Raw genomic sequence first — 13,818 nt, forward strand, 5'->3', positions numbered from 1 at the left:
TGGAATGACTAAAGAATGGAAGTTCTGTATCCACCTGTGTTAAAACTGGTAAATGTAATGAAATCTGTTACCCATAAAACTCATTGATTTAGTCAATGTAAGTTATCTAGTTTTAACAGTATGGCACCCTAAAACCAACTGGATTTTTATGATGAGGCACTTTTGTTAGTGATGAAACCAAAAGAACAAGTTTGCTGCACACTAATGCCAGCTATTTTCTTCAGTAATCTTGAGTATACACTATGCAGTAAGTTGCGACAAATACCTTACTCATTTGTATACATCTATCCAATATATTTTTAAATATATATATATATGTATATATATATATATATATATATGTTCTTCTGGCTGTAGTAATGCACTGTAAAACTATTTCACAGTGCAAAATGATAAAACCAGCCCAAATGAGGGCTGCATAATAACAATTCTGGTACAAGAAAATATTTACAGAGTTACTGGAACATGTAACAGTAGCTTTTTATTTGCTATAGTGGACATACCCCCAGTTTAAAGACAGGGATGAAGCTGTGCTTTGTTGCCTGGGGACTCAGACAGTTTATGAGGTTGGGTAACAGCTGCAGAACTAGCATTTTGGCTCATGTTCTGGAAGCTTCCTCCATTTATTTGGTCAGGTGACTGTACTGCTATTGAAAGAAGGGGCCTGTTAGTTGAAGCCAATGGACTGGGAGAACCACCTGCATCAGAGTGAAAAGACACAGGTGTGTCCGTCACGGAAATTTCTAATGTGCCCGAACTCTCAGGTTGGGGGCCCCCCGTTTCTGCTCTGCTGAGGTCGGACGTACTGGTGCGCACGCGCTCCCTGGCAAGCCAGTCAGAGATGGACAAGTCCTGGGCTGAGCATTTGGGCTTTAATCGAGTCACAGCCGAAAGTTCAGACTCTCTCTCCCCACTCTGCTCCGGCGCTCTCCAAAAATTCAAAACACTGATTTCAGAAGCATCCCTGTGGCCTCCGAGTGTGTGTCGGCGCCTGATGTTTTTCCTTTTAGCGGTCTCGGCATTCGTTTTTTGATTTCCTACTCCAAACATGTCATCGGCTGGGGCTCTGGGCCTCAGTTTTAATCGATCTGCTATTTTCATTTTCCAAGTGGGTTCCTGTTTATCCGATTCGCTCTTGGCTGGTGTTAGTAAACTCCCTGTTGATTTTCCTTTCTTCATAACGTCAAACACTTTAGCTATTGAAGGTGTTTCTTTCTCATTCTTGGCCTCTCCCAGGCTCCCGCTGTCTGACTTGAATCTGGCAGACTTTTTTCTGGACAGCGTGTCACATTCAATCAGCTTGTGGGAACTGAAGAGCTGTCTTCTGCTATCCAAGCTGGGCGTTAAACTGCCCTCCGTGCAGCTTGCTTCACTTCCTTCCGAATTTCTCCGGCTCGCCTTAGTGGCTTCTTGCAGTTTTCCTCGGAAAAGCCTCTCGGAGGTCAGGGCGGCTGGAAAGACAGGGAAATCGGTCTCGCTATCTGTCTCCACGGGCCGCCCTTCACTGATCAGCTCGCTTCTCTCGTCGTCAGCTTCATCTCCCTTGCTTTCTGCGACGGACTGCACCTCGGGGCTGAGCCGGCTCGAGTCGAGGCTGGTCAAGTACGTAGCAGAGGATGTGGTTGAATAATCTGAGGTGATGGTGCTGACATTGGCCAAAAACTCATCATGTTTTGTTTCCGGACTGGTGGATTTCTTAGTGGAAAACCTCGCCAGAGAAGCCTGGGAGGAAGTGCTCAGCAAAGTGCCGGAGTCGGACCCTGTCTCTTCAAAATGGGAGGACTTCTGTGTCACAAGGGACCTGGGGCTCTCCTTCAGCATGGCGAGGCGGCAGCTCAGAGTGGGTGACTTGCTGTGTCTGGAATTGTGGGGGGTTGAGAGTTCTTCGGATGGTGTACTCTCTTTCTGTAGCGATGTCTTTTCATTTTTTATGGCACTGCTGTCTTTCTTAGCACTATTTTCTTTGGAAATGACGCTCCTCTGTTTCCTGCCCGATGTCTCACTCTCTTTTTTGGGTTCCGCTTTAGTGTCGTTCTGACACTGTTCTGCATTTTCTTTCTTAAAAAACACATTGTCCAATTCGTCTTCGGAGCTGCTGGGCTGTGCCTTCTCCTTCGGCTTCTTCCTCTTGCGACTGGCAGCGGCGAAGATGGAAGATACAAGCAGTTCCCTGCTGTACTGATCTTTTCCAGATCCCCAGGAACCCTGAGAAGCAACCAGAAATGAGACTGAGCATAGGAACATCATCGAGTTCATTTTCTGAAAGGGTTTTTCCCCAAATATTTTTTACTGAATTATCCCTGCTAAAACTCTACAAGCACTAACAAAATGTAATTCTTTTTTTATACTTCCTTTTAAGATAAACTTTTATTTATCTATATATAAAGATAATTTAAGATACATTTTACTTTTTATTTAACGAGTCCCACTTCTTGTCTGGTGGTGTTTAACTGCCAAGTCACAGCTCACAGACATCTATCACTAAAAGAGGTATTTTGTGCTCAGTGTCATCCAGCTCTCCCATTCTTGTTAATTCCCCCGTACCTACTCACTTTCCCTGCTTCTGCAGTGCTCAGGCACTCTTCAGGTTCTTTCAGGTGTCAGAGTTAAAATTCCGACATAGTTGAATATCGTATTCTGAAACAGGTTACTAAAACCTTATGACTGACTTCAATTTTCTAATTATAGACAGCATATTATATAGACACTGCATCCAATCAGCTCATTAAGATAAGGGACCTCCTTGGTCTTCCATTAGTTCAGCCAGGCTAGACTTCAGGAACTTGTCTGAGGTAAGTCAGGTTGGTGATGTCATTTATCTCAAGGTAACAACAAAATGAGAAAATTCAAATAACATAAGGTCAATGAAAGACCTTGAGTTTTTACCAAAGAAACACTTCAGTGCATTGTTACTGGTAAAGCTGTGGTGCCGATTACTGGCTTTGTTACCTGTGCATAACTGGTTCCTGATGACAATTATTCAATTAATTTGTTCACAATGCCTACGTGCCTAGTTAGGGGCGGTGGTAGCTGGGGTCAATGAACACGTGTTGGTTTACACACACCACTTAACACAAGCAGCCAGGCAGGAGGCATGCTGAGCAACAGAAAGTGTATTTCTCTACAGTCATAAAAAGCTTAGACAAGCCAAAACTACTATACTGAAGTCTCTGAAAATAAAGTAAAAATTTAGGCTGTCGTATTGAAAATAATTCACCAAAATGAAATCACAGATCAACAGAACTTTGTTTTTGTTAAGTTATAAAGAATTTTGTAATTATCCTATACATTTCTAATGGTCATTCACATTTTAACATATTCTGCTAAAGATCATGGCGATGGATAATGGTGTGACAGGGCTCTGAATGAGAAGACCCGACCTTCCTTCAGGTAGCTTGTGTGACAATGGGCAAGTGATTCACTTTAAACACTGCAATTTCATCATTTAGGTGAGAAGATATTAGATATGTTTTCTTTAAGACTTACTAGGATTCCCTTTAAAATTCTATGATTCTGTGATCATATATATGTTGGGGAAAATGACTATTTTACAAGTGAGACACTGTTACAAAGAGTTATACCATTTAGATGTCCATTATTTTACAGGCCTAGTATAAACACCACCATGATTAAGATAAAGAGACGGCTATCACAACAGGTTAAATAATGTGCATTTAATAAGAGGCAAAGTGGGAATTTCAAAGAGGTCTGAAATCTAAAAGCTTATATAATCAGAAAAAAAAAGATGGGAAACTGTTCTAAAGAAGTCTGAAGAGACATGACAACTCAATGCAAGGTGTTATCCTTGATTGCATCCTATATAAAGAAATAAAAAATAAACAAAGAACATTACTGGGACAACTGGGAAAATATTTAGGGGTAAGGTGTTATCATGTCTATTAAGTAAATGTTTGTGTGTTTTTTCCCCTGATGAGTCTAGAGTAAAAGGTTTGGGTGCTAACCATTTTTCTAGTAACTTTTCTATAGGTTTAAAATTCTCCAAAATAAAAGGTTGGTGCAAAAACATGGTGAAAATAACAATATAAGTGACAGTGAATAATATATGATTTAAATGCTTTGTAACATTTTCTATAAAAATTATAATTTAATCGTATACAGTCCCGTTTTGATAAGTAAAATTCGTGTCTCATTTCCAAATAGAAAAATGTTTTTAAAAATGTATTGACAATTCTGGTTGCTACTGTCTCAGCAAAACAAAGTTGGATAAATTGAATTAATAAAATACTTCCTAAGAACTATAAAAACTTCCCAAAAACTACTAAAAAAATTGTGTAATTTGGTGGTGTCGTCAATGGAACACAAATTATGTTAAAAATATTGATCATAAAAAGAAAATGATTTTGCTGAAAATATATATTTTCTATAAAAATATATAATAACAAAAAAGTCTGTATTACTACTGAAATATTTACAGATATGAGGATATGATGTTTAAGATTTGCCTCAAAATAGTCCCAGAGGAGGAAAGTGCACAGAATGCAGATGAAATAAACTTGGTTATGAGTCAGTTGTTGAAAATGGATAATGGGGGATGGAGACTCATTATACTATTTTCTCTACTTTTGTATTTTGGAAATTTTTCACGTTACAGAGTAAGAAAATAAAGCCTACTTCTTTGTATTATGCTAAATACGCTGAGGGGAAACCCAGCATTCCAACTCACAGTCCAGTATTCTTCTATCTCATTCTGTTCTAAGAGTTAATTTTTCCCTTTGTGAGACCTTGTTGGTCAGTGTCACCAGACATAGACAGGGATGCATTTGTATACTAATCAAAACAATCAGCCAAAGAGCAATTCCCCCTAAAATATTTCACAATTGTACAAAACAATTTACCTTAGATTTTGTTGAGTCACTAGTAGCTGAATCTGTGGGAAGTTAAATAAGCCATGGTCAGTATTAGTCCATCTTTACCTCTTTCAACAAACAATGCAAAACTATGGAAAAGACAGGCACAGAACAAAATGGGAAAGCAAAACTCAAACAGAACCATTGAACACAGTGGATAGTCAGAGCTCACAAAGATGCAAGCTGCACCACAGAAAGCCACCGCCATGAAAGGATGCTGTGAATTGTAGGCAGAATCAGCTCAATGATAGGAATGGCAAAGGAGCCCTGTGCTAAAAATGAACAGAAATACTAGTGTTTATTCAATTTTCTAAGTATTACATCTAGCAATAAAGAAGCTGGAAGACCTTTTTAAGAATTGTACTATGTACCACATCCTGTATCTGAAACTGATACACAATGTAGAACGTTTGAGATTCTTAGCTGCCCTAGCTACAAATTGAGATCATACTCAGTGTATTTATGTTGATTTTTGTCAGACTGTCAAACTTAAATTTTATAAGCACATACTCTATGTGCGTGGATGCAAAAGCGGCATCAGGATAACGCTGCTTCCAGGTCACTTTGGTTTTATATTAAATCATGCTGATCTTTGTGCTTTAGACCCCAGTTACATATCTGTGCAGTCAGGGATCCTTTTGACTAGTTTGTTTAAACTGCTACCAGTTTTGCAATTATCTATTAACAAATGCTATTATGGAAATGGAAAAAAATGGAGACCATAATTTTACTGTCTGGCAAAAACTCAGATTATACAATTATAAAGAGGGTAGGAAGGGGCTAGCACTATTCTGGATCACACCAATTTTGAAATCTTATGTTTTGATTTTCGGGAAACTGATTTTCAAAATTAATGAGCTGAGCCCCGTGCCACGCCCCTTTTAACACATGGCTAAATGCTTTATGACTTTAAGAACTGGTAGACCATACCATGCTATTTCTCCTCACGGTCTGCTTCAGAAATAACAAGAAACAGCAGAAAAACTTTTAAGAAAGTAGTATTGATCTGTTTACAAGAATCTTAAGAGAAAATTTACACCACAGATCAACGATGTTTGCATTTACAAGAATCGGGGGTTTCTGCAGACAAGGCAGCTACAGTGTGGACAGCAGTCCTCCTTCTTCCTACAGTTCCAGCTGTCCATCAGGGACACCACAGAATCCACTAGCGACATTACCGTGTGATAGACTCCTCCCACTTCGCCTGTTCAACATCAGTATAGATTTGCCTGTGTCAGTAAGTGCTGAAAAAACCCTTTAGGACTAGAACAAGAACTAGAGACAAAGGGAGAACATTGTGTCAAAACAACATGCTCGGTTAGTGCAACAGTTTGGCAGGAGAAAATTTTCATCAAAAGAGCCTACAAGAGCTAGTACTTAACCAAACATTAGAGTGGCAAGAGAAAACAGGAAATGTCAGGTAGACGGACTCTTACTGTGACATCTACAGTGACAAATAATATACTGTATTTCTGAAAATGATGCCCATTAGCATTTCAACATATTTTACTTGCTGCTTTTAAACAGAAGGTCTAACTCAAGAATACGAGCTACGTATACAGTCTAGATCATTCTTTCTGCCATCACAGCAACCACATATTCAGTAGCATTTATCTGTTTTACCTTGTGATGACTATTACATGGAAACTGTGAATTAAAAAAAAAGAACAAAACAGTGGTTCGCATGCTCATTTCCCTCATATTTCCATTCTGACAAGCATTAGAACTCCATGCACTGCCAATGGCATTAAAGTCACTGGAAGATAATGAAGATCAATCAGAAAAGGAAGATTAAGTTTCTTATTAGAAAGGAAAAAGGAGAAAGGGGGGAAAAATCATAGTGAATGTTACTCATGATCGACTTGCTCTTTCACGTTATAAGAATTTAGATTTTACCCGAGAGATCGATACTGCCCGGCAAGTTACCTGATACATCTCCAGGGGACGCTCCGGTCCTCCCAATGTTGGTGAGTAAGTGATCTATGTTTGGCACTGGCTGGGAGTCCACTGTGTTTTCCTCCTGCACTGTTGTCTATGGTTAATAAACAAAGATCTCTTCATCATCTCTTCAAAGATACTTTCTTTAAAATTCAAGCAACATTTAATAGAAGACACATTACTGAAAGGAGCACATGGGCTTCATTTTTTACCTTCTTTACATGTAATTAACTATAAAATGAGCATCATACTTGAATTTTCTTTAGATTAGAAACTGAGGAGCTAGAGACCTGCTTCCAGGGCGCAAAGCGGGTAAGAGCATACAGGGCAGGAAGTTGACATTGCTGTAGCGCCAGGATCTCCGTCCCAAATGAAAACAAGAGGACAAACGCTGACGGACATACTTACAAGAGGTTCTTCAGCACCTTCTTCTGTGAAAAACCAGTCATGCTAAAATTTAAAATAACAAAGGTGAAAAGAGAAATTAAATAACCCCCTAAATTTTCTCAAAAAAAAAAAAAATCCAACAAATTCTGTCCTACCAGTAGCTCAGGGAAACAGAATGTTCTTGACAAGGCTAAGCCTGACTTACGTGCTGGATAAGTGTCTCCACGATCTTGTACTGGTCCGGCATGTGGGTGACCATGTGAGTCATGTTATCTTCCGATGTTCTCACCAGAGTTGGGCCAAAAACTATTGCTAGGTTTCTTGGTTCCATCTGAAATAAAGGACAATGTTGGAAAATATCACATTTTGTCTTAAGGAAATAGGTTTAAAGTCCTGTTGCATGTTTGGCATTTTTTTTCTGACCGGTAAAAAAAGAATTCAAAGAAGAATGGTTGATTGATGCGTGTGTTAAAAAAAAAAAAAAAAAAAAGGGTGGGGGCTGGGAAGACATCTGCAATAGAGTCGACAATAAAAAATGAAAATTAAAAAAAGCTTCCTATTTAGGCTTTCCATAAGCTAATATCTATATAACTTCTTTTTCCTGCTTTGATGAAAATGTAAAATGCTTAACTGGCATTCCTTTCTTCCAAAGAGTCCTTGATAGAAAGCAATTGATTTGGTTCAAAACTAGTATTACTGGAGCTAGATTAACTGACAAAATATTAATATTAAAGGGAAAAAACTCAGAAAAGAACATGGAAAGCCTCTCCCTTCAAAAACTAACAAGTAGAAAAGTGCTTAAAAATCCATACAATTTTCCAAATTGCCCCACTAATATAGCTAAATCCCTAATATGTAAAAACCAAATGTCTGGAAGTATTCCTTCTGAATCAATTTTTCCTTCAACCAAATGTTCTGAAGTTCTTTTCATATCCTTGAGCCAATCTGAATGCCTCAACATTATAGGCTTATATGTTTGTATATTCATTCCCATGATACTTAAATTCCTTTTTAAATTATATAGTTATCAAAGGTGTGGATCTTTGTTTTCCTTTGTTATATCTTATAGTGTCTGCTGTAATATTTTGAATTTAGGATTTGATTAAAATGTTAAATAACTTTAATCAACCCTGAAAACATACCAAGGGGTTAAAAATGACCACAGAACTCAAAAGACATACTGGGGGGGCGGCTGTTTAAGGAAATACACTACTATACTATTTTGTGAGAGGCATACAGACACGCACGTGCACACATGCCTTTCAGATATGGTACAAAGTGGAAAACCCACAGGTCTTTTCCAATTTTGAGGCAATTGTTATACATCTAATACGTTAACTACCATAATACATGCATTATCACACCACGCTTACTGCAGGGAAATAAGGAGAAATTGTGACTGAAGTCAGTATTTCCACAGAATGCTGACTTAGTGAAAAGAAAATCTGACTGCAGGAGGGGTTTACTTAAACTGGGCACAAAATATGTTTCTAATTTTCCCTCTAGAAGGTATAGTCATCTCCCATCCTTCCATCAAAAAAACAAAAGTTCCTGCATCTCAAAGGTGTTGTGTAAAACTTTTACTAGACTCTTGTCAATTTCATTATGTTTTTAGACTAACGATAACATGCACTATTACTTTATTTGTACAGTAATATTTATTATGTGGGTATAGTTTTAGCTGGTTTCCATATAAAACTAATAACGTAAGTAGTACACAGTTTATTTATTCATTAATTACTTAAAACAAATTCTGTATTTTTTGAAAGATGTTCCACAATGTATAGTTAAATAAGTCTGGGGAATGAAATGCCTTATATCAATTATTCAAGACTCAGAGTGTTAATTAATATATTAAATATTCTAAAAAAATCTGTACTAAAGAAATCAGTTAAATTTTGTTTACTTCAGTGCTTTCTAAACTAATTAGACCAATAACTCCTACTATTTTCCCAGTAACTCCTACTAACATTCAGCAAAACTGACAAATGATGTACTTACTTTGAGAAATGCTAAAATAATTAGAAAATATTTCAACTATAATTATACTGAGAACTTTTCAGCTCTTACTGTATGCACTTCTACAATCAATATAGGCTTTCTTTCCCTTACCCCCCTCTCTCCCTTCTTCTCACCTTCCCTCTTTTATGGCCCTATCATTTGAGGAAACTGAATGTCTAAAAGAAATTATAACACTGTAATCTTCTCAATTTATAGGTGTTAGGGGTTGACACTGTTCTCACAATCCAGCCTTACTACAAACTGTGAGCAACTGTCTTTCAGAACATGCAGAGCATTTTTCTCTGCCTTAAGCAGGTACTGCCCTTAGGAAAAGGAGTAACAGCAGTATTCCTGAGCTTGTGGTATACTGGGCTTTACTCCTTCTCCAGAAACCCCAATACCTCTGTTTAAGCATTTTAAGAAGTAATGCCTGAGAGTCAGAAAATCATCATTTTTGTCACCTCTAATGATATAACGGATTGAGGCAACAATCACCAATGAGTGATGAGAAAGGTAAAAAATTAAGACTATAACGTGTCAATCACAATTCGTGGACCTTGTTTGGATAATGGATTTGAAGATTTAAAGGAATGTCTTTATAGTTGTTTGTTTAAATCAATATCCAAACAAGGTCCACATATCAATCAGGAAAAACTAAACATGAACTGAGTATTAGATAATATTAAGGAATCACAAATTTGGATATGCTTAATAAAAGTAATGTGATAGTGTTTAAAACAACAACAAAAAAGGCCTTATCTGCTTAAAACTAAACAAAATGAAAGAAAAAGTGTCTGTTATTTTTCACTATATACCACTTGATACATTTTAATTGTTGTATCATGATGCAACTGTTGCCTATTCAAAATATTGATATACAGTTGAAAAATAAAAGAAATCAAATTTCTGGCCTTTTCATTTTTCTTGCTGGATAAATGAAAACAGAAATGTCTTTTAAAAATGGTGATAACTAATATTTTGGGGTCTTTTGCCTTTTAAAAAAATTTTATTTATTGCCAAGAGAGAAAGAGAAAAAGAGAGAGAGAGAGAGGGAAACACTGATTTTGTTGTTCCACTTCTTTATGCATTCATTGGTTGATTCTTGTAATGTGCCCTGATAGGGGATCAAACTCACAACCCTGGCATGTTGGGACGATGCTCTAACCAACTGAGCTACCTGGCCAGGGCTATCTTTTGCTTTTAAGAGTGATCTTTATAGGGAGTGATCAGCCAATATGATGCATTCTAGAGCTCTCATTGAATTATAACCCTATTTTTGATCAGTTGGCATGAAGCAATAAAGCCTATCCTTTCACCTAAAGCCACTGGAGGTACATCGCTTCAATACGCACTTTACATACCTTATTCTTTTCTGAATTTTCTGCCACTGTCTTCAGATGAGCCGAAAGAAACTTAAGTGTTTCATAATGATGTTCCGGCAAATCATGAATCTGAAACATATTATTTTTACGATAGATTTAGATGCTGAATTTTAGGTACACCTCCAGAAGTAGAAAATAATACCTACTAGTCTTTTTAACGTTTTCAGACGATCTAGAGGATCTTCTTTACGATTGGCTTCAATAAAGTCGGCATATTTATCTGACAACAAAAATAAGAATAAAGCAAATTTATCTTAAATTGCTGAGGTGAGTCGTAATCTACTTTTCCTTTAAGGTTCAATTTCAAGCCACAATTTAAAAACTGTAGGGAAGACTCCAAATAGCCTTTGAGATACAAGACTCTAAAACTGCTATAGTTTTTAATGAGCCTCCAACCCTTATCATCAAATAAAAGACGTGAGCTCTCTGAGGGTGCCATCCTGTGCTTAGACACTTTGTTCATTCTGTTCTATCCTCCACTGAGCATCTAGTACAGTGTCTTATGTAGGTCAAACATTTGGCTTGACTGAAAAAATATTTTTCCACTTTTTGTATCTTATTAGTTCTGAGGACTTTTGACTGAAAACAGTAACAATATCACTTTAACTTGACTACAAACGTGGGTGAACCAGATAATATATATTTTACTGAGACAAAACAAATTTTTTGAAACTGTATTTTCCATTAATATTTATCAGGAGGGAAAAAATCCAAATGACAAAAAAGAGCACATACTTATGCCTTATATATAAATAAGAACGAAACAAAACCTCCTGTTTCCTTTGACAAATGCATTTTCTCCTGCTTCAATTTCATATTCTATGGTTTTCCACCGATGCAATTTTTCATTCTTTCGTCTGGTCTCTTCTGTGGGTGTTCACTCACCATTTGTGAAGAGAGGTTCAGGGAGCTTTCTGAAGAAGGATTTTAGTAAGCTGCTTATCACATTCAAATCTCGCCATTTCTAGGTATGCAAAATAGAAACACAGTAGCTTTGTAGTCAATACAACCAAAGGGAAAACCACAGGTCAGTATTCAGGTAGAAATGAACAACTTACATCATCCTGCGTGTCAATATCCGCCATTCCCCTGTTGAGCTCTTCCTGCATACTTGAGATGGCTGCATTATTTCCAGGGACTCTATAAATACCTGTATATTCAAGACCTCTTTCTTCAACTAATTTGCAACATATGTCAACTATTAAGGGGATATACTGCAAAACAAAAAATAAATACTTTATTTAATACAGTACCGATGTTTACTGTATTTAGTTAGTAGACATATGCTGTAGCTAAAAGGTCCTTTTCTTCCAAAAGAAAATATATAAATTACTGCTTTTTGATAGAGAAAATAAAGAAGAGAGAGAATGCAGAATTGGGAACTGATAAAACCAGCAAGAGATATTTGAGACAGTGGGAAGAGAAAATAGGTTAAAACAGAAAGGGAAGGGTCCACAGGGAGACAACAGTCTAAACAGGAAACGAGGGCAAGTAAGAATGTGGGAACAGCTCAGCTGAATAAAGAGGAACGAAGTCAGAAAAAGAAGGGGTGGAGAAAAGCAACCCACTCATGATATGAATCCTAAGGTGGGTGTTGTCCACGTGCGTGCGCGCACACACACACACACACACGCACACACACAGCTACATTTATTATACTTTCTTAATCAGGTCCTTGTTCTCACCCTTCCATTACGATGCTAAAAGCAGAAACACACATGATTTGAAATTCTTACTGACCATTTCAGAGACATTCTTAATGGCTGAATAATTATTCTATTTCAGAATTAATACATTAGAAAAAAGCATGACAGATAAAATTACTCAACACACCCTCAGAGATCTAAGGGGAAACTAAGGTCAGCTATGAAGAGGAAAATGCTCAATAAATCAACAAGTACTGTGCTCTGTTATCTAAATGGCTGTGTACATGGGTCCTATTGTAACTACAACTGAATTCACGACTTTAGATAATCCAGCTGACCAATGTCTCCTACCCGATTTGTATGAGCTGGCGGGCAATCGTCCAATCTGACCCCGAACGTTCCTGTAGCAGTAGGCTTTTTTTCAAATGTCTTTCTCATAATACTCGGGATCCCTTTTCTCCATGTGCCTTTGTCTTTTGGGGGACTGGTGTCATCTTTTGATTGTTATTCAAAATAAAACAACATAAGAGAGAAAATGAAAACATGAGTTTAAATCATGATGTAAAAAATCCTGTATTGATTTTTACGTAAATCAGAGTCCTGCAGTATAAGTAATAAATTTAACCTATATTTATTAAAAATATTATATTATCGTCTCTTCCTAATATACCACTCCTTTTAACCTTCCTTTGTAATTTAGTGGCTATTAATTACATTTCTTTACCTTTCTGCAACCTGTACCATGATTTTCTTTAAATCAGTCAAGAAAATGGAAACAACGTGCCAACTTCATAGTGAGATTTTTGCAAAAAGGAAACAATTTATCTCGAAATGACAGCATCTGATCCTCTGCATTAATCAAATTCGCTGTGTAGATACATGTGTCGTACTTTCCTTCACTTTGGATTTATTATGAGAACTGGCACCTTAATAGGAAAGGCCCCAAATGGCCTAGACCAGCCCACACTGGTCCTTAAGAGCTCACAGTAGGCTGAGGCGAGCAAAAATGGTACAGAAAATAATGAAAATATCTTTAAAACCCCAATTTTAAATCATTTCATCTGCTAACTCTATCGAGAATGCCACCATCAGTACCTTTACTGAGAAGTCTCCTCTCTGACTCTTCCTTTGGAGAATGTGGACTTTGAGTCTTTGGCTCTGACTTAGCACCAAGCAAAGTCTGCCTGATGCTGAGACTCTGGCGAGGCGTTTTTGGCAACTGTTCTGCTTTGCTGCTGAAAGAAATGAATGTTTCTTAACAATTACGTATTTTATATCCAAATTAACTTATGTGCATGGTGGAATTCTCACCTCATCAGACTGTTATATTCTTTTATTCTTCGACTAATTAGATCCCTGTTAGTAACACCAGTGTCCTACAGAATAAAGAGAAGGTAAAATTAGAGAGTCAGTTCTAAACAAAAATAGGAATCCCTACTTATTTTGAGCCTATTGTCCTACTCTGCTTTTTCAGTAAAGACACTATGCCTTCCTCTCAGTGGTCGTGTCAAGTTTCTGGTACACATCACCACCCACCATCACTATGTGACAAATGTTCCAGTGCCTCCCTCACTGTGAGAGTTTTCTGTTTATTTT

The 13,818-nt window shown here is 37.3% G+C and overlaps 1 protein-coding gene across 6 annotated transcripts in view; it reads right to left on the reverse strand.

The window, feature by feature from the left end:
- Window positions 1-326: 326 nt before the first annotated feature.
- Window positions 327-13,818, reverse strand: part of ARHGAP21 (Rho GTPase activating protein 21) — a 122,362-nt gene continuing 108,870 nt past the window's right edge. For 4 of the 6 annotated variants that reach the window (XM_087825525.1, XM_016224713.2, XM_016224712.2 and 1 more), the window contains 12 exons: window positions 13,534-13,598; window positions 13,318-13,457; window positions 12,574-12,716; window positions 11,635-11,790; window positions 11,462-11,540; window positions 10,723-10,796; window positions 10,556-10,645; window positions 7,399-7,524; window positions 7,215-7,256; window positions 6,795-6,900; window positions 4,857-4,888; window positions 327-2,205 (listed from right to left, as the gene is read on the reverse strand). In XM_087825525.1, coding sequence (XP_087681651.1) covers window positions 511-2,205; window positions 4,857-4,888; window positions 6,795-6,900; window positions 7,215-7,256; window positions 7,399-7,524; window positions 10,556-10,645; window positions 10,723-10,796; window positions 11,462-11,540; window positions 11,635-11,790; window positions 12,574-12,716; window positions 13,318-13,457; window positions 13,534-13,598 — 2,748 coding nt within the window. In that variant the 3' untranslated portion in view covers window positions 327-510. The remainder of the gene's footprint in view (window positions 2,206-4,856; window positions 4,889-6,794; window positions 6,901-7,214; window positions 7,257-7,398; window positions 7,525-10,555; window positions 10,646-10,722; window positions 10,797-11,461; window positions 11,541-11,634; window positions 11,791-12,573; window positions 12,717-13,317; window positions 13,458-13,533; window positions 13,599-13,818) is intronic. The other 2 variants (XM_087825547.1, XM_016224714.2) reach the window with 1 other exon arrangement.

This window comes from Miniopterus natalensis, chromosome 1 (genome assembly GCF_054644295.1).
Source record: "Miniopterus natalensis isolate mMinNat1 chromosome 1, mMinNat1.hap1, whole genome shotgun sequence".
NCBI lineage: Eukaryota > Metazoa > Chordata > Mammalia > Chiroptera > Miniopteridae > Miniopterus > Miniopterus natalensis.